We start from the raw sequence: 19,160 nt of genomic DNA, 5'->3' as shown, positions 1-19,160 counted from the left end.
ATTTTTTTCCACCTCTTTGTTTTCTATGAAGTTGAAAGCTGCTGTTTACCCTTTGTGCATGAACTTGGTTTTCAGAACTTTAATTTTAAATAACTAAAAAAAATAAATTCATGGAATTGAGAAAAGTCTTTCAATTTGCTTTTAAGTCGCTATAACAGACAAATCTTGACATCTGTGTTGCTAGAAACAGCGCAACTTCGAGGTTTTTCTTTTTTAACAGATACCTTGTTCTTAAAAGCAACTTAATTTTTGAGGTAGATTTATACTTTTATCAGCCTTTCTAGAGAAAAAGAATTATTTTCCGTTACTGTTCATACATTGTAATGTCATTTCATGCTAACCAGAACAATGCTTTTAAAATGTTTTTGTTAATATGTGGAATACAGAGACAAAATGGACAATGTGTGTATATATATACGCATACATATATATCTATTTTTATTGTGCCAAGGAGAATTTCTATATTTTAATGAGGAAGTTGAGGGATAAGGTGGAGGTTGTACTCATGTGGTTGTATGATATTTTTAACTATCTGCCTAGAGTGACTATTTGTAAATCGACCAAATGAATGTTTAAAAAAAAATCTCTTCCTGTGCGTGTAAAGTATTTGTATGGCTTGTTTATATTTCCTCTATGCTCTATTAGAAAGTAATGCAAGAAGACTTGCTCTCTGACATACTGCTTTTTGATGGTCATTTTGAGAAGTGAGAATTTCCTTCTTTAATTTTAATAGTTGTCATTTGAAAATGCAGACCTTTCAACGGCTTGAAATAAAGGCCTTGTTGGAGGTTGTTCTGCATTGTGACTTATAGCAAAGGATATTAAATGAGAGTTTCACGTACTTAACTGTAGTCTGGATTTAGACTCTCTGAAGATAGAAACCAATGTGATTTTGTGGGACACCCCGTGAGATCAGGCACCTGTGTAAGGGTGAGTTTTGTAGGCAAGAGATGAAACAGGGCCGGTGGAACCATGTGCCAGCTCCCTTGCACTGAGGTCTTTGATTTGCTTCTGTTGCCCTATGGGTTTGAAGGTTAAAAGTTGAAGAACTTGAATTTTTGAATCAGTGGTTTGTGTTTTTCAAGTTTTTTTTTTCCTGGAAGATGGAGATCCTCTGAATTTTCTGCAGGCCAGAGCACAAACAATTGCGTGGTTGTAGAGTAGATCTCACATAAATAAACTTCTGCCTCCATTCTGAGATTTATTTTATTCTTTGCTTTAAAGGGAAACTTCTAAAGGAGGACTTTTGCTGATACGTTATTTTGCAGAGAAATTGCTTTTAACGTTATTTTGCAGAGAAATTGCTTTTAACAAGGGAGTGAGCCAGGGCTGGAACTATAAACCTGACCTTTGCCGCACAGGAAAAAAGGGAGACACCGTCCATCTTCCCCCAGCCCTGGGAAGGGAGTAGGGAAACGATTCCTTACCTGCATCTCCTTTGGTAATTTGGTGTTTGTAATCTGTTTGCACGTGGACAAATGGTGGTTTGGAGGAGGAGAGTAATTGTTGATCATTTCCCAGTCCCTGAATGGTGGCACTTACGAGGCCGTAAGAAAGCAGCTTTTCCCTTTGCCGTCATCTTGTAACGACGCATGGGAGCGCAGGCGGGGGAGGCAGTTGTTTCATGTGGGTATTTGAATATTACTGAAAACAGAGCAAACTCCATGCAGAGGTTTAAAAAAAAAAAAAAGCCAAACAGGCTCCACAGAATGATGAGGGAAATAACATCGACAAAGCTTTGTGTATCAGGCTGCATTATAAATAAGAGCATGACAGATCCTTCAAGTCTAAAAAGCACTGCGCCTCCCCTAAAAACTTTGGTGATTCAAGCGGAGGTGTCGCTTCAAGCATTTTCTTGGTGCGTTAATGGCCTGAATGGTGTTGCAGAAAAAAAATTCTCGGCTGTGTGGCATTATCAAAGACTGAGACAGCCGGGTTACAAGAAGCACTTCAAAGTTGAGGAGTGTTACGGTGGCAGCAGCTGAAGATGAAACCCTGACTTGCCTCTCTGCCCTACCCTACAGTCCTGAAGAAGCGAGGTGGGGGGACTGAAGAAAGGCAACTATTCCCTGGTGGGTTCCGCAGAGCCCCCCAGGCTGGGGGACAGCATCCCCCCTGTGACCGGGCGGGTCAGTAGATGATGGGGTTGGGACACCTTGAGCGCAGTGGCTTCACCTCCGAGAGCCGCGGGCGGGGGCCAGGCCCGGCCGTGATGGAACCTGTGGGGTGTGCGGGAAGAGGCGTGGGGCTGAGCTGTATGCAGGAGCGGTTTCCAGTGCATGGGAGGCAGTGAGGAAGCTGCCCCCCCCCGGGGTTATTGCTTCAGGCTGCTGGGGAACACCCCGCGCTTGGCTTGGTTGTGGATTTGGGGTGGGGTTTTCATATTTTAGGACTTATGTAAGTCTGGCCGTGAGGCAGTTCCCTTGGCTGTGCTCCCCCGGCCTCCGACACCGCTTACGTTATGCTACTGCGCAACTCCCTTTCTCCCACACCCCCGCGTGCCTCAGTTTCCCCGCGCAGTCTGCCCCTACTCCCCCCTCCTTACTGCCCCTTTAAGGCACCGCCGCTCTCCCCGAGGGGGCGGGGCTTGGCCGCACGAAGAGGGCGGCCCCGCCCGCGGCGGGGAGGCCGGAGCCCACTTCCGCCGGCGGCCCGGAAGCGCGGAGGGCGCGGGGGCCGGCGGGTGGGCCGGGAGGCTCCGCGGCGGAGAGCGGCAGCGGGCTGAGGTGAGAGGGCGCGACGGGGCCGCTTCCCGTGACCGCGCCCCGTGACCGCGCCGGCGCTTCCTGCCGCCTCCGCGGAGGGGGCCGCGTTCCTCGCGGGTTTCCCTTTGTCTCGGTCCCGCTCCCTCACGCCGCCTCAGGGGAGGCGCTGCCCCACTGGGCCGGGTTGGGCCGGGCCTGTTTGGCGGGAAGGGGGCGGCGCGTTCCCCGGCTCGGGCCCCCCCCGGGCGGTGGGACCGTGCGGGGCCGCTGGCGAGGCGGCGTTTCCAGCAGCCGCGCGGGGTGCGCCCGGGGCTCTCGGGGAGGAGCTGTTGGGGAGCGCCCGGGTGGTTCGGGGGGGGGACGAGTAGCGGGGCGCGGCTTGAACCGGGCCACGGAAACCGCTTTCGCCCTCGGTCTCGGCTTGGGCGGTTCTGTGAGCGGGTGTCGACACTCCTCAGTGGGCAGCCGTTAAAGCGTATCGGTAGCAGAGCCGTGCAGGTGAAGGGTTCTGTTCGCAGCTGAGGCTTCCGTGTCCCTGTACGCTTGTTTAAGCAATTCCCTAAGCAATGCCCTTGCTTAATGTGCGTAGATAAATTTTCACACCTTTTTTAGAAAAAAGGTGAGATAAACATTGTAGTGCCCGCATTTGAATGATAGGAGGGGATTCAGTTGCAAATCAGACTGACCGCTTCAGTAAATGTGTGCTTAATAGAAAGTACGTTAATCTGAATACCAAAACAATTCTTAGTCTGTAGCCTGTGAGCTGGACCGGTTTCTGATGATTGCTGTTTTGCTCTAGGTCTTTGAAACACCGTCAAGACTCGCTTGCCGGGGGATGGCTTATTGACGCTCCTGCTTCGCTGTGCCGCGCTGGAGGAGGTGCACGCCGAAGGTGCCAGCCCCCTTCCCTCGCTGCAGGGCAGCCCTCTTCTCTCGTCCACCATGTGACCTGGCACACCGGCACAGCAAAAGCTTCCTTTTCCAAAGGTAAATACCGCAGTTGGCTTTTCTCCCCCAGTATGTATGTATGTATCAGGAAAGAGATGGCTTTCCTTTATCTAGATTCCCCCTTTTGCATTCCTTCTTATGCTGAACGATAAGCAATTACCATCGCTCCTTTTACGTAGTTAGTTCAAGAGTTCATGCTTGTCCAGTATTCTGTTGAGTTTTTCAGACTAGTGGGATCTGAGATGACTATTGCTGCTTAGTGAAGAACTTCTGTTTTTAGAGGAAGCAATCTGTGGTGAGAATTCTATGATGCTTTCTAACTATAATAATAATGAAGACAGGAAAGTTCTGCATAAATATCCTTTGCTTTTGACAACAGGGACTTGTTGACCTATACATTTTAGCAGGAGATTAAGAAAAAAAAGCTAATTAAATTTTGTACTCATTAGACCTAGATTCCACAGACACCAGTAAAACAATACAATGAACTTTAGCATTGTAGTTCTGGAAAGTGTACGTTAAATGTGGACGAGGGGCTTTTTTTGCATGTAAAGTGCATTTTCATGTGTTGTTTTGTAGTTTGGAAATTATGCAATTTGACTTCTTTTTGGTGCTTTACTTTTAATGTTTGTCATTCGGCAAGCATTTTTCTGTAATGTTCATTTAATGCTTTAATCTGTATTTCTTTGTTTAATTGCATGCGCCTGTATGATACAAGAACACCACATGCATGTACGCTGCTAATGAGTTACATAAATCCTGAAACTCATCACACTTGAAAATTAGGTACTATTGTGGCTGAAAGGAAATATTTTGCTGCTTTCAGTCTTTGGACTATTGTTAATTCCTTCTTCTTTCCATCCAAAGAATGAGCACATGTCGATGGTGTACACCTAGTGGTTCTGACACCACTGAGTTCCTGAAGAGCTATGCTTCTAAACGGCTGTCCCCGGAAGATCTTGAAGGATCCAATGATGATCTCTGTTACTGCCTGGAGTGTGTGGTTGAATACCACAAAGCAAGGGAAAAATTGCCAAAGTTGCATGAGGTAATTAAGAGATTTGGCTCCTGCCCGTTAGCGGGCGGGCGGAGTCAGAACTGAAGAAAAACTTCAGAAGAGGCTTCTGTGGTCCACACTCAGTGTAGGAGCGAGCTTTGTGCAGGGGTTGTGTTTTATTGGTTTATTGTTGCGTTTTAACTGTCTGCTTTTTTTATGTTGAGTTGCAAAGAGCCGATGGTAAAACAAGACCCTCTTGTTTTGCATATACTCAAATTAGTGAGAACTAAACAGTAGTGGGAAGCTGCTGACTGCACATTATAGCTTGAACTTTATTCATGCTGTGATGATTTGATGTCTGAAGAGAAGAAGACCTGCCAAACAAACTAACAGCTCTATTTCTTTAATGTGTTTTCTTCCTTTCTCTGGCTTCTGTTCAGCTTTCGTTTTTGTTCCTCTTTTAGTTTTGATTTCATTTCTCATTTGTAGTTCTCTACTATGGTTGAATTTCAGAGATCTGATCTTGCAAGTATGATTAAAAACAATCAAAAAAGTTTAAAAACTTTTGTTATAAGCCTTTTATAATTCTCCCTCATTAGTATACAATTTTATATTTTGGAAAGCTTCTTTTCCATTATGTGTGTATGTATATAAAATTAATATTTGTAAATACCATTTCTCTGATTTTCCTAAATATGATTGTTTTCTGTATCGTGCGCTGCTTTGTATTGGCCAGTGGAACAAAGTTTTGTGATTAACCTATGGCCTGAAGTAATTATTGAAACTGTTCAGGAATATTTAACAGAATTATAAAAATGCTTCCAGTTTGAATGCCACTCTTTTAAAAATTACTTTATAATTAATCTTAACTCTGAAGTGAGAGTTTTGTGATTTGCACAATCTGAATGCCCTGTCAAAACTTTGTTTCACACCATGCTTGGAAAGAAACTTTTCAAAATGAGATTGTAGGTTTTGAAAGTCTAGTTAAGGTTTCTGCATGTGATAATAAGTGTCCTTAATGACTTTATTCACAAATGGACTTTGATTAGTTGTTTTTCCCCACTGAATAGGTCTTGTGGGAGTTGGAAACCTCCCGTCTTGTTGCTCACATTGAGAAATCCATGCAAGAAGAAGCTGGAGAAGATGATGAATTGTTTATAGTGGATGAGAATGGAGAGACACAGCTGTCTGGCTATGTTGGCCCGGATTTTGAGAATAACCTGCGAGTGCCCCTTCTAGAAATACTGAAATATCCGTATCTGCTGCTGCACGAGAAAGTCAGTATGTATCTTATCGTATGCAGTTGGAAGGGCATGGTATTGTTTCTACTGAAGGAGCTGCAAATAACAAATAGTAGTTAAACCAAAGTACCTGTGTGTGTATAGGTATTATATTTATTTTGACATTCAATAGGTTTCTTTGTTTGTTTTGTGAGCATATAAATTAGTCCTTAGTGTAACTGTGTTTGTCCTTTTAGGTGAGCTCTGTGTAGAAGTGCTCTGTAGAATGGAACAAAGTCAGAGCTCCTTTCAGGTCTTTGAGAAATATCCAGGAATTTATCTCTTTTTGGTACACCCGAATGAAGTGGTAAGTTACTTTTTCTGGTCCACTAAAACTTAGTTTTAAATAGCATCAGAACAGATTCTTCTTTTTAATGACAAGAATATGAAAATAGTAGCGTTCAGAATTTTAAGTCTTTGATTTTCTGTGTTTTTCTTTAACAGTATATATAAATGAGATTTCAGTAGGAATACAATTACTCTTGCTGAAGGAGAGAAGACTCTTCTTTTGCAATAACGTCTAGAATCACTTTGCTGTTTGCATTTAGTCAGCGGAAGTTACAGAGGTTCAACCAAACTGTAAATTTACACCCTATACTCCCAAATGGAATTCTTTTCAAGTGGGCCAGGGTTTGTAATTCAGTGCATTACTCCCCTCCTCCTTCCCTGTTCTTTCTCCATCCCTAGAAGCGTTCATATTTTAGTAATATTCAGAACCTTAAAAATTGAAAAAGTGAGAATACTGTAGTTACTTGCAAGAAGAGATGCTCAGCAGTGTACTTCCTCTGAAATGCCTTTTAATTGTCACTGAATTTTGTCATTACAAGGAGGCAATGTTGTGTTTTAATGGATTTGTGTGTTTTGTGGTGGGACAACTAAAAACTGCAGGTTTTTTTTTGTTGTTGTTGTCCTCCGTCTGAATCTGTATGGGATATTTTAATATCGAACAGTCAGAGATCAAAAGTTCATTTGAAAGTGTAAACAGGAGAGTTTTGTTCTTTGTGGTATTTAGAAGTGTCAGCTCATCTTAATATCATTCATGCTAGTGTACGTAGCAGAGACTGCTCTCTTTTTGAATCCAATCTCTTAAGAAAGTAACAAAAAGAGAAATTTTGGAATACTGGAAGTGTCCAGGTTGAAAGGGTTGAGAGGCTTTGCAGTTGTGGTGGTTACTAGCACTTCTATTTTTTTTTTGCTGGTCAAAAGGGTCAGAAAGATTACGAAAAAGACCTGAGGTTCTCAAAGCAGTACAGATGTGTCTTGAGTGCCTACTTTTCTGCATTGTTTTGAAGATGATGTATTATCCAGCAAGAAGGCTGTTCCTTCAAACTACATAGACACATCCTGGAAGTGAAACTGGTATCAATAATAGGGAAGAATACTGAAAAATAGTGATTATACAGAGAATTTGGGAACGTACACCCTGCTACAATTGGGAGGGCCTGTTGGAACAGTGAATCCTGGTTTTGTGCACCATGTTAATACTGAAGGGAGATTGAGCGCTTTCTTTGCACGATCTTAGAAAAGCCTCTGTGTGGTGTGTTTATTTGAATTTGGATGTGTAACTCTTGAAGGAGCGTTGAATTGTTACTGACGTGGGCTGTTTGTTTATATCAGGAGAGGGTGAGTTCGTACCATCGTTTTGCACCTCATTTGATGCAGCTTTGGAGAGTCAAGTTACATTTGCTGTGGTTGGTGGGCAGGTTGTGGCTGTACCATTTCCAAGACTGGTTTACTTAAACACCAATGTGGAGTACAAAATTTCAAGTTGTACTAGGAAGCAGTAAAAGATGTAATAGTATTGTACTTCACACTTGCTGCAAGTTTGAAGTTTTCTCGGTAGGTCAGAGAATGATTCCACCAAGGCAAGAAATGACAAGTGTCCTGTGCTGACAGCACAACTTAATATCTGTTGTTAGAGTATACAGTTCTCTAATTAGAAAATGTTGGGCAGTGATGTTTAAACAATATAAAGCAAATACAAAACCGGATGCTACCCCTTTGTCACATGAATACCGAGGAATTTTATTTGTATATATTACCCTGAATTTTAACTACTTTGTTACCAACATCGTCTCGTAGATACCATAAGCCTGTTTCTAAAGTTATTTTGGAAAAAGACTAACTCTTATTTGCAATTATGAGACCTTACTTTAGTAAAAATATACTTTCGTCCCGTTTGTAGTAGCAATGATTCCTAATCTTGCAGCATTGTGATTTTATTTGTTCTTTTTATTAATATATAACTCTTCTGTTTCAATCCTTAGATTCGTCGATGGGCCATCCTAACAGCAAGGAATTTAGGGAAGGTTGACAGGGATGATTACTATGACTTGCAGGAGGTGCTGACTTGCTTGTTCAAAGTTATTGAGTTGGGGCTTTTTGAGAGTCCAGATATTTACAGCTCTTCAATGATTGAAAAGGGTAAACTCATCCTTCTGCCATCTCATTTATATGATACTGCTAACCACAAGAACTATTGGCTAGGTGAGTATTTATGATCACAAATGAATTTGTACGTGTAGCCTCTCTCATCTTGTAAGCACTTCTTTCAAGTTGGAGCATTACTGTTTCATAGGCACTGTTTATTTTGGGGCATGCCAAATGGGAAAAGTGAACGTTGCACAACTGCAGTAGTGAGGTAGTGTTTAATTAGTTTCACGTTGCCGTTGCTCTCTTTGGTCAAGTGTTACAGTGGTAATGGCATGTGGAAAATGGTTGTTGATTTTGTGAAAATTAGAAGAAATTTTTGCAAATACATGGAGAGGTTGCCTTTTTGTTTTTTTTTGTAGGGATTTGTATGTTGCTAACAGTGCTGGAAGAACAAGCTATGGACTCCTTGTTACTGGGCCCAGACAAACAAAATGATTTCATGCAGTCTATACTTCACACCATGGAGAAAGAAGCAGCTGGTAACTAATTTTGATACTGAGATTAAGACAGTTCATAGCCTATTTTTCACCTTTATCAAGCTTCCTTGATTCAATTGAGTAAATTCTTAGTAGTGTAATGCTGAGGCGATTTTTACCTGAGGCTTATTTATGTTCTGGAAGACGGCCAATATTGCACAATATTTGGGCAATACTGACAAATACTGAAAAACGACATTCGAACAAACTCTTAAGTAGAGAAAGGATGGCAGTGCTTTGTATAAAGCTGGCTTAGAGGTTTTGAGAGGACAAATCTATGATTTCTGAGATATCATTTTCATTTAAGGTACAGATTGTATGGGAATGCACATTTCACTATGACATGAAGGTTGAATTTTGAGTCCTAAAATAAAAAATCGCCTTCTTCTGAATTGCTGCAACTTGCTTAAAAATTGACTCTTTGTCCACCTGTTTTAGGGAACCCCTTTTGCAGCTGGGAATTTAGACTTTAGACTAGTAGCCCTTGGGCCATCTTTGTAGCCCACACGCCGTGGCATAGCCCGGGAATGGCACATGAGCTCAGGACCAGGGCTGCCTCTTAAATGACTAGATCTTTGTAAACTTAGTGTGTTTATTGAGGATATGATATTATCTTATATGAAGAGGGAAGAATACACTTGAAGGAAAACCAATTGTTTCTAGCTTAACTATGAAGTATAAATTGTCATAGCTGTGTAAGTTGTACCTGCTTCTTAGAACAGCGCTGCAAAAATCAGTGGGGAAGAATCAGTTTCATAGAGATGGGAAATGTTAGTTATCCAGGTTCCTGTTGATTTAAGACTGTGTAAGGAGAGGGGTCTGTACAGATAAGTGAGGTTGACTTTTCTCATCCTTGTTCCTTTTCCGGGTAAAAAGTATAGTTGCAACTTACTAGAATATGTATGTTTATATTAGTAGTTAAGAAAAATCAATGAAAACCAACTGCTTTCAACTTCAGCTTAGTCTAAGAATGTGCAGGACTCTTGCATTTCAACTCTCCCCAATGTTACTGTTTCAGATGAGTCTACTGACCCCTTCTGGCCAGCGCTGCATTGTTTCATGGTTATTTTGGATCAGCTCGGATCTAAAGTATGGGGTCAGCTTATTGATCCTGTCCAAGCCTTTCAAACCATTATCAACAGTGTGAGCTACAACAATGAAATACAAAATATACGCAGTAGCTTTAAGAGGTCAGTTCTATTAAGAGACTAGAAGAGCTTTATGATTTTAATACCAGGTAGTGTAGTAGCTTGGTCTTGGTTTTGTCAGTGCTGCCTTCATTTGTGTTGGGGGAGGGAGATGGCAAATAAAAAGATCGGATGCTGCCAACTTCAAGCAATGAAAAGATGAAGTAGGTCCCCTAAAATTGTGAGGTTCTTTCAAAAAATATATGCTTGCTTCTTTTTGACTGCTGTGATGTCTGTTACACTTTTCCAGATTTGTTTTCCTGAATCAGGAAGGCTGCTAACTGTTTAGTGCTTATTTAGTGCTATAACCAACTTGCACTTAAGTTTAATGAAGATTCCTGTGTCTGAGACTCTTGGTAAAATTATGTGAATTCCAGAATTTTCAGTGGATAACATAGTTTTAGATTTTATTGTAGTTCCAGATGACAACTGATTTGTGTTTACTTTCAGCTTGTGTTAAGTCTTAAATATTCGTCAAGATTAGATTTATTTAATGGTACAGTATGGTCTTAAAAGTTTTATTCCTTTTCTGGATGCATTCCTTTCAGGGAAGGTAATAAGGTGAGAATCATGGAACTGGCCTTTAATAGCTTGGATAACATAGTGAAGTGCTGAAAGGAAGTGCTTTAAAACAGATAACAGGCATCAGATACTCTTCTGAAATGTTTTTGTCCTCATATACTTCCATCCTAAGATAAAATGGAGGTTTTGAATCACTTCCGAGTGACAATATTGTCAGTATTGAACAGAAAGTCAATTAGGCACCGTGCTTGTTCAGTGCAGAAGTAGTTGGTTAGTACACTGCTAGGAAGTCTAGAAATAGCTTCTATGGGAACAGAATTTTGTTATGTAAACCTGAACTCTGTCTTTTGGCATGCTGTCCCTTTTAAGGATTTTCATAACAATTCAGGTCCCAAGACTTTAGGAGCATCTCCTGTTTTTGAAAACTGAAACTGTGTTTAACTTAAAGTTGGTGGAAAATAGTACCTGGATAACCATACCAGTTGTTTACTGTTTTCTGTGATATATTTTTAATCAACTTTGAGTGACAATGTCTTAAATGTTCAGTATTTTATACCCACCTAGTCGTCATGTTATAGATAGCTACAAATACATATATATGGAATGTTACAGATAGCTGAGGAAGGCATATTAAAGGGGATTTTCCTCAGTTAAACAAGCTTATTTGAGTGTTGTGTTCAAATAGTTGTATGCAAAGTTTATGAGTGTGTAGCCATGACTGAACTGTTTTTATGCCTAGAAAATTCAAAGAAAATGGAATTCTTCTGGGTGTTTGTTCTAGGTAGTCAAATCCATGGCTCAGGAGGAAGCTTTTTCCTGAGGTGGTTGCTTCCCTTGCCTCTTACAAGCAGGATAGAACAAGCTCTGTAATTTTAAATATGTTATCTCTTCATAGGTATGTTTTATCACTGACAACTTCTAATAGTCACATGGTCAATATCTGAAAAGTGAAATCTGAGTCTTGGCCAGTTGGCTTTCTTATAGTTTCAGTTGAGTCTATAATGATTTGTATTTCTTTCTAGGACAAAATCTGAACCAGAGTCAGACTACAATGATGACATGGTTACTTGCAGTCAGATTGTGTATAATTACAACACAGAAAAGCCTCAAAAGGTATTGGAAAAAAATTTATTTCCCTGTTGTTCAAACTCTGATCACTGAATGACACTGTCAGTTTAAACCATCTGTAAATATGGAGGGGAAGATACTCTGTTTCTACTAGTAATGTTGTAAAGAAAAAATATTAAGTAACATATGTCACTATTGTGTGCCTTAAATAGCAGCCAGTCTGGTCACATCTTGTTTACCTGGTGCTTTCAGGCTGTAAGAGGAAAGAAGAATGTGTTTGTGAATTAGGCAGAGATGGTATTAAAGCCCAAGAATTGGTATCAAGATTAAAACAAACATTGGTACCTCAATGAAAACTCTGAATTCAGTTTTAAAAAAAAAATTGCTGATTGTGTTCTTGTATTTTACTTTTTGTTTCTCAGTATTCTAAACTAATATGTTGAGTATGCAGTAACGAGGTATGCTTTGATATACTTTCAAATGTTAGACTGTGCTCTGAAATGGCACCTTTTCTTTTTTTTGTTATAAAGCAGAATAAACATTTGTGGGTATGTTCTTCCCTTGATGTTGGTGTGTTGTATTTATGAAATGTCTTTTAAAGGCTTTAAATTTATATTTGATTATCTGAGGTTAAATTACATCAGCATAGCATCATCTTTAGAGGGTTTCACAATGATTTTTAAAGGAAATACTACTTTACACTTATTTCATAGGTTATGTTTTAGGACCTGAGTTCTTTATACATATGGTAGTTTGATCTTTATTTTTTTCTTTCTTTTAGTTTAGATTTTGACTTACATTAGGATATAAGAGATGTTACCATTTAATGAACATATATTTGAATCTTTATGGCTAGAAAAATAACCTGGCAGATTAAACTGTGCCAGTGTGCCTAATGAGGATGATGTGTGGTGAATTTCTTTTTCAGGATACTGGATGGAAGACTGCCATTTGTCCAGACTACTGCCCCAACATGTATGAAGATATGCAAACACTGGCTAACGTGCTTCAGTCTGATATTGGCAGAGATATGCGTGTCCATCACAGCACGTTTCTGTGGTTCATTCCTTTTGTTCAGTCGCTTATGGATCTCAAGGACTTGGGTGTAGCATATATAGTAGAGGTCATCCACTACCTCTGCTCAGAAATCAAAGATATTCTCAATGAAAGAATCCAGCAGTGTGACAAAATCTCTGAATTTTTTCTCCTGATCTTGGTGTCGATTATTGAATTACACAGAAATAAAAAATGCCTGCATTTGCTATGGATAAGCTCCCAAGAATGGGTGGAAGCAGTGGTGAGATGCGCTAAGCTTCCAGCTATAGCATTTACACGGTGCACTGAAAAAGCATCAGGACACTGTGCGAGAGGTTCATCAGCAGTATCTTTACAAGCTTCTAACTCTGTGCAGCATGCCTGTGTGCAGTTGATACGCAGCCTTCTTAAAGAAGGCTATCAAATTGGGCAGCAAGCTCTTTGCAAGCAATACCTAGACAAACTCAATCTTCTTCTGCGAGGAAGTCTATCTTTAGGTTGGCAGCTGAACATCCAGGAAACCCAGGAATTACAAGTGTGTTTAAAGCAAGTTATAAGAAGTATAAGGGACAGAACATTGAATAACCCTCTGCCTACAGGAAACAATGGAAACTCTACAATTTTGCCTACCACTTCTATAAAACAAGAGAAGAGTGCACGTGGCGATGGATGTAAGATGAGTGTACAAGGCAGAGATGACCTTTGTTCACCATTTGCTGTCACATTGAAGGAAGGTGGAGATGAAGATTGTCAAGAGAACCCTTCCCTTAGAAGAAAGAGTGCCTGCGAAGAGGAATGTAGAGATGCATCTAAAAGTTCAAGATCTTGGACATCCACAGGCCTCTTGATGAATATTAAAAAGGAACATAATGACACGACAACTCAGGAATATGTCTTCCCACAGAACTCTTTGGCAACAAAAGTACGTGGGAAAGTTCAGAAAAATAGGAACAATGATCTTGCGGCAGGGAAATGTGATACAGATAATCAGTGCTTTAATCCAAATACCCAGTGTTCAGATTTCAGAAGAGTTGGAGAGTTGGAAAACAAATGTGAAGGAGGACCGATAACACCAATGTGCCTGGCTCGTATTGGTTCTCCAGAACATATTTACAGCTCAGATATAAAGGAGAGCAATATGTCTCCCAGTTCCTCTTCAAAGTTTAAAGTAGATGCGCATAGACTCATGAATTTGAAAAACAAGGTACAGAAAACTGAATGGCCCTCAAAAGTATCGCAGCTAGCAAAGCCATGCGACTTGAAAAACTGCAGTTTAGCAGCAAGTGCTTCAAAAGCAGAGGCAGAGCAATGTAAATTTTGCACTGGCTATCTATGTACAAGCAAAGATTGTCATAAACATCAGGGAGTGAATACTGTGTGTGAAAATGAAATCTCTGTTGATACTCCATCTTCAAGGAGTTGTGAAAGTACACAGGAGAAAAGTGTCAACAGTGCTTTTCTATCCAGACTGGTCCCCGCTAAACAGGTATCAAAAGAAACACCGCTAGATTGCTCTGGCTCCTCTAAAAACGAACCTGGTATGCAGGAAAATGAAGATGATGGTGTTTTGCTTTCAGGGATTAGTGACACCTTACTGAAAAAAGTATCCATGGAAGAAAAACCAAATTCGGTGTTGAAGTCTGTGTTTAAGAAAGACACTGACATGCAAATTTCAGACCGGGAACAGCCTAATTTAAATGACTTGGTTAAATATGACTGTAAAGATCAAATTTCAAAGACACTCTGTGTGGATAAAACTTCAGCAAATGGTGGTGTTCCATCTAGCTCTGAAAACAAGAGGGATGTATCCAACCCTGCTTCTCAGATCAGGCCACTGTCAGTGAAGTGTGAATTACGTGACAGGTTGTTCAGATTCTCAGAATATTTCAAAAGGGAAAACAAATCAATGGGGAAGAAAGAGGAGGATTTTGTGAATACAGTTTCTGAAGATAATACTTTAACAGACTCCCAGGTTGATAGAGAACTCAGTAAATTATCTTTAGCTGCGTATGCCAAAAGTGTCAATTTCCCCTTTGAGTCAAGCCAAGAAAGCTCAGTACATCATAATGTATGTGATATTAAAAGGAAAGTGAAAGGTGCTGTAAGATCTTCCAATGATGGCCCAAGTACCAAGTCTCCCTGTGATGCAGATTGCCTTGACAATCAAGTCATTATAATTTCAGACTCTTCCGATGAAGAAAAAGGTGTGTCTGACAAGGAGGAGACAAAAAAAAAGAATGAAAATGTGTGTCCTGAAAAGCAGCCTTCAACTTCCAGCTGCATTTCTGATACCAAAATAGAATCGGAGACGCCAAGCTCTCCCTTGCCCCTGGAAGACTGTGAGTCTCAGTACTTCGAATTTGAAACAGATGTTGATGTCTTTTCAGTTTGGCAAGATACTCAAGCGTATAGTATGGAAGCAACTCAAGAGTATAAACAAGATCATGTTTCAGCGTCGGTTGATAGTAATTCACATGGCTCGCTGAACGATCACACAAACGAATGGGGTTATGATGTGGATTACATAAGTGATGATATCATGGAGGAAGAAGCAAACTTGATAGAAAAGCAGATAGAAAATATTTCTCATCAGAAAGAAGCTGATAATACAAAAGAAGTAACTAATTCAACATTGCAAGAATCTATTAGTAAGGGAAATGCAAAAGATCAACTGGAGGATTTTGCAGACAAAGGTACTGTTGCTAAAGACTTCACCCTGGACTCAAAATCGACTGAACCCAGAGCATCTACATCTAACATCTCATTAGCTTCAAAGTTGGCCCTTAAGAAAAATAGCGCGAGCCCACGGAAGAATATAGCAAAATCTAAGGTAGCAAGGACGCTTCAAAGAAGTCCTAAAAAACCTCCTGTTCTTAAAACAGTACAAAATAAAATACTGCTTCAAAGTACGTTAAAAAATTCTCAACCTGGCAGGTCAATGCCTGCTGTGGTTCCTCCAAGGAAAGTTCGGCAGTGTCCTGTACCAACGTTAACTGTAGAAAAACTTGGTCTCAAGAAGGCACCCCGCAAAGCGTTTGAATTATCCCAGCGCTCTTTAGAGAGTCTAGCTCAATTGCGCAGCTATGGTAAAGCTGCAGGGAGAGTTGGAGCTGCACAGAAACAGAAGACTAAACTAATTGCTCCTCAGAGTTTGTCTATAAAACATAATAAAAAATTGCTAGCCTGCCAAGACCTTCAGTTTTTAAGGCAGACAAGGCCCAAAAAAAGTGTCAGAGTGAAAAATCTTGCAGGAAGTTCTGAGAGTAGAAACAAAAAAGTTAGCAAAGTGGATGCAAAATCTATGAAACAAAAGCCTAAAAGTTTTGAACTGGCATCTGTTGAAGGATCTGTTGAAAACCAAAGAGAGAAAAAAAGGGAGGAGACTGTTTGTCCCTCTGCCAGTGAGAGAAAATTTGAAAGCCTCTCTGTGGAGGAGGAGACCTGTGTCTCTAAAATGCCTGGTTCTTCAGAGACAAACAGAAAATCAGAGGATGACAGTATGATGGTTCCTCCTGTAGCTATGGATTCAAGTCTGCCTTCCACTGCACTTGTTGGCGATGATAAAGATGAACCTTCAGGAGAAGGTTGCATTCTCCAACCTGAGTGTGAGAAGACAACTTCAAAAGAAAATGGGTGTAAATCAGATGAAAACAGTGAAGATGATGATGATCTGTTTTTAACTCAGTTAGATCCTGTGGATATGGAATTATGTTCCGAGGAGGAAAGTGTTCAAGATACTGCTATAGCTAGTAAAAAAGAGGAAGTGGATACTGCTGAAAGCCTTCAGAAGAATGAATCCTTGACTACTGTGAAATGTAAGTACAAAGACTGTATGGAAAAAGTGGAAAATCCGGGAGAGTACTGTAGAAAGCATTCAGCCACCAGTTCAGAAGCAGATCACTTGTTTGCCAAACCTTCTCTCCTGCCACCTTCTAAAACAAGAAAGCCTTCCACTACTAAAATTTTCAGCTCAGCAAGTTCTTCACGGAATGCAGCCTTCAGCAAGGATCTCGAAGATGTTAAAAAGCTGCCACCAGCTTCAAAAACTAAAGTGAATCCAGCGAAACTGGCAGTGGTCAGGCCACCGAATGCAAAGGCTGTACCAGTAGGAAATCAAACATGCAAGTCTCCAAGTTTCAGTAATGTACCTCAACCCCATATTTCTAACAATGTTCTCCAGTCACAAAATAGACAAAATGACAATGCTTCAAATATTTCCAGAAGGCCTGCCCGAGAAGCATATTCTTCCTTTCTCGGTGCTTCGCAGCGTGATCATAGTATTTTTGTTAATGAAGTCCTTAAGTGGACGTACGAAATGTTTGCAAACTCCAGCCAGTTTGGACCTCCAAGTAATCTCCTGCAGTCTGTAGTAGCCTCTGTTCCTGTCCAATTCCAGGGATACAATGACTATTTTAATACATTTTTTCCCTTGATGATGCTAAATGCCTTTGAAACAGTAAGTAGCTATTTGCCTCTCGGTTTGTTTTTGTCAACCATAGCAAATTTTACCAAGAGGTTAAAAATTGGTTTATGTCTTCTGTTTACCTTCTGCAAATGTTCAGATGCAGATCTGAATAAAGGAACGATTTGGGGGAAATAATCTAGACAGTTATGTTTAAGATTGGGGACTGCCAGTGTTATTCATCTCTGTAAAGCTTTTTTTTTTGGCGTGCATGTGCAATAGCGTGAAAAAGGAGGGGAAAAAGGAGGTGGTTCCTCTATAGCATATAAAGCTTAAACCACACATCTTTATTTAAGAAATGGAGGTCTTTCACTGACAGTGTCTGTAAAAAGAGGCTAAGAACATAATGTTTTGATTTATGTTGCGAACTTATGTGAGAGGGTAGGTTAATCTGAGAAGTATTTTTTTTTTCCCCGAACAGCTTAACTTTAATAGTTTGTAGTTTAATAGTGAGAAAATGCAGTGTTCCTTCAATTAAAGTCTGTGTACTTTCAAGTTCAGTCATTGCATCACTTCCGTAGAAATAAGGTAGAAGTTGAAGTCAATGCCGGGATAATACTGGGATTTTAAGGTGTACTTTGTAAGAAAGTACATTAAATGAGGGGTGGGTGGGGAGGAAGTGCTTTAGTTTGCCCCGTGCGTGTTTAAATGTAATGTGTATGCATATATTAAAAAAAGAAATGGGTAAGACTCTTCCATGTCTTGTACTTGACAGTCTGTTAGTTTTCCTTTATTTCTGCTTAGTATGTTTGCACTTTGAGTCATGATAAGCTATTCTTCTGATACACTAAACCCTTCAAAGTATTTTTATTTAGCTTTTACTTTCCAACATGTAGCTGGCTCAAGAGTGGATAGAAAATCAGAGAGTAAGAGAGAAGAGTTACTACTTCTACTTACAGAACTTCTGTGCTGACTTAAATACAGCAGATTTTACAGGTAAGAGTTTTTTTTGAGACCCTCTTCTAATTTTTGGGTAGACAATGCCTTATAATGAGCTAGCACTTAGAGGTAGAATTTTTTTTTATTTGCTTTAAATACAGAAAGGATCTTGAATTTGTTATTTTACAGAATGCACGTAACAGAAATATGTATTTTGCATGGAATTTGTGCCTTAAGTGTTCAGTACAAAAAGTTATTTGATTGCTGTTGGAATACTTTCCATCTCACTCATTTGGGATTTTGTTTCAGCTTCTTTTGGTAAATAAAATAGTCCTTGACGTGCTCTATTTTTATACAGTGCTCAGGCTTAAGAATGCAGGATGGAGTTAAAACTCTTCATAGTCTCTTGCCTATAGCTTTTAATAGCTCTAAAGGTTAACAGATGGGTATTACTGAAGTATACGCAGTATGTTAATTGTAGTACTTCTGTAGTCAGAAAGTAATTGTAACTCTTTTAATGTTCTAATTTTAAAATGTGTTTTGGGTAGCTCATTTTCGAGAAAGTGATTTGGCAAGGCAGCTTCATCCAAAGGAGGATGACTTGATCTTTTTGGTGGTCCAAAAGAAAAAAGACACCTTTAGGGAAGAAAGTGAGATGGAGAACCATATAGTGAATCATGTTGGTCTTGTGACACGATTTTCTCGTGCAACTGGCTGTTTAACTAGTAAGTAGATGGGGTTGAAATAAAAGTGGGATTCTTCTTGATACTGTAAAATGCTGCTTCATAGCTGGCTATTGATAGTTGTAATATACTACTTACGTCTGAGGCAATGCGATTGTTTTTCCACTGTAGCGTGTCTATTCCATGCTAGAAGCTTCGTGGCTAAAAGCCAGGAACTGAAGATGTAGACCTGCTTTCCATGCATTTTTCTAGGGTCTTCCGTCAATACAGATATTAATACTTTGTGGAAAAACAGAAACTAACGATGAGTAAGTGCGCTGTATACATCTTCAGGAGTGCATTGCTGTAAGATACGAAGTGCCATGAACGTCAGGGGTCTCGCTGACTAAAATTTTCACTATCTTCTTGAACTGAAGTTGTGAATTACTATGATTACCAAGTATCAAGATTAATGCAGCCTGATTAAAACAGTGATCTGAGTCGTT

At 40.1% G+C, this 19,160-nt stretch overlaps 1 protein-coding gene across 1 annotated transcript in view; it reads left to right on the top strand.

Moving 5' to 3' along the window:
* The first annotated feature begins 4,521 nt into the window (after positions 1 to 4,521).
* SETX (senataxin) overlaps positions 4,522 to 19,160 on the top strand; it is a 28,851-nt gene continuing 14,212 nt past the window's right edge. Inside the window, exons 1-10 of the mRNA XM_059828690.1 lie at positions 4,522 to 4,701; positions 5,721 to 5,931; positions 6,128 to 6,237; positions 8,198 to 8,417; positions 8,723 to 8,842; positions 9,858 to 10,029; positions 11,571 to 11,661; positions 12,545 to 17,107; positions 17,950 to 18,049; positions 18,541 to 18,717. Of these exons, the coding sequence (XP_059684673.1) occupies positions 4,522 to 4,701; positions 5,721 to 5,931; positions 6,128 to 6,237; positions 8,198 to 8,417; positions 8,723 to 8,842; positions 9,858 to 10,029; positions 11,571 to 11,661; positions 12,545 to 17,107; positions 17,950 to 18,049; positions 18,541 to 18,717 (5,944 nt within the window). The remainder of the gene's footprint in view (positions 4,702 to 5,720; positions 5,932 to 6,127; positions 6,238 to 8,197; positions 8,418 to 8,722; positions 8,843 to 9,857; positions 10,030 to 11,570; positions 11,662 to 12,544; positions 17,108 to 17,949; positions 18,050 to 18,540; positions 18,718 to 19,160) is intronic.

This window comes from Gavia stellata, chromosome 24 (assembly GCF_030936135.1).
Source record: "Gavia stellata isolate bGavSte3 chromosome 24, bGavSte3.hap2, whole genome shotgun sequence".
Lineage (NCBI taxonomy): Eukaryota > Metazoa > Chordata > Aves > Gaviiformes > Gaviidae > Gavia > Gavia stellata.
This window is presented reverse-complemented; position numbering and strand designations above follow the sequence as displayed.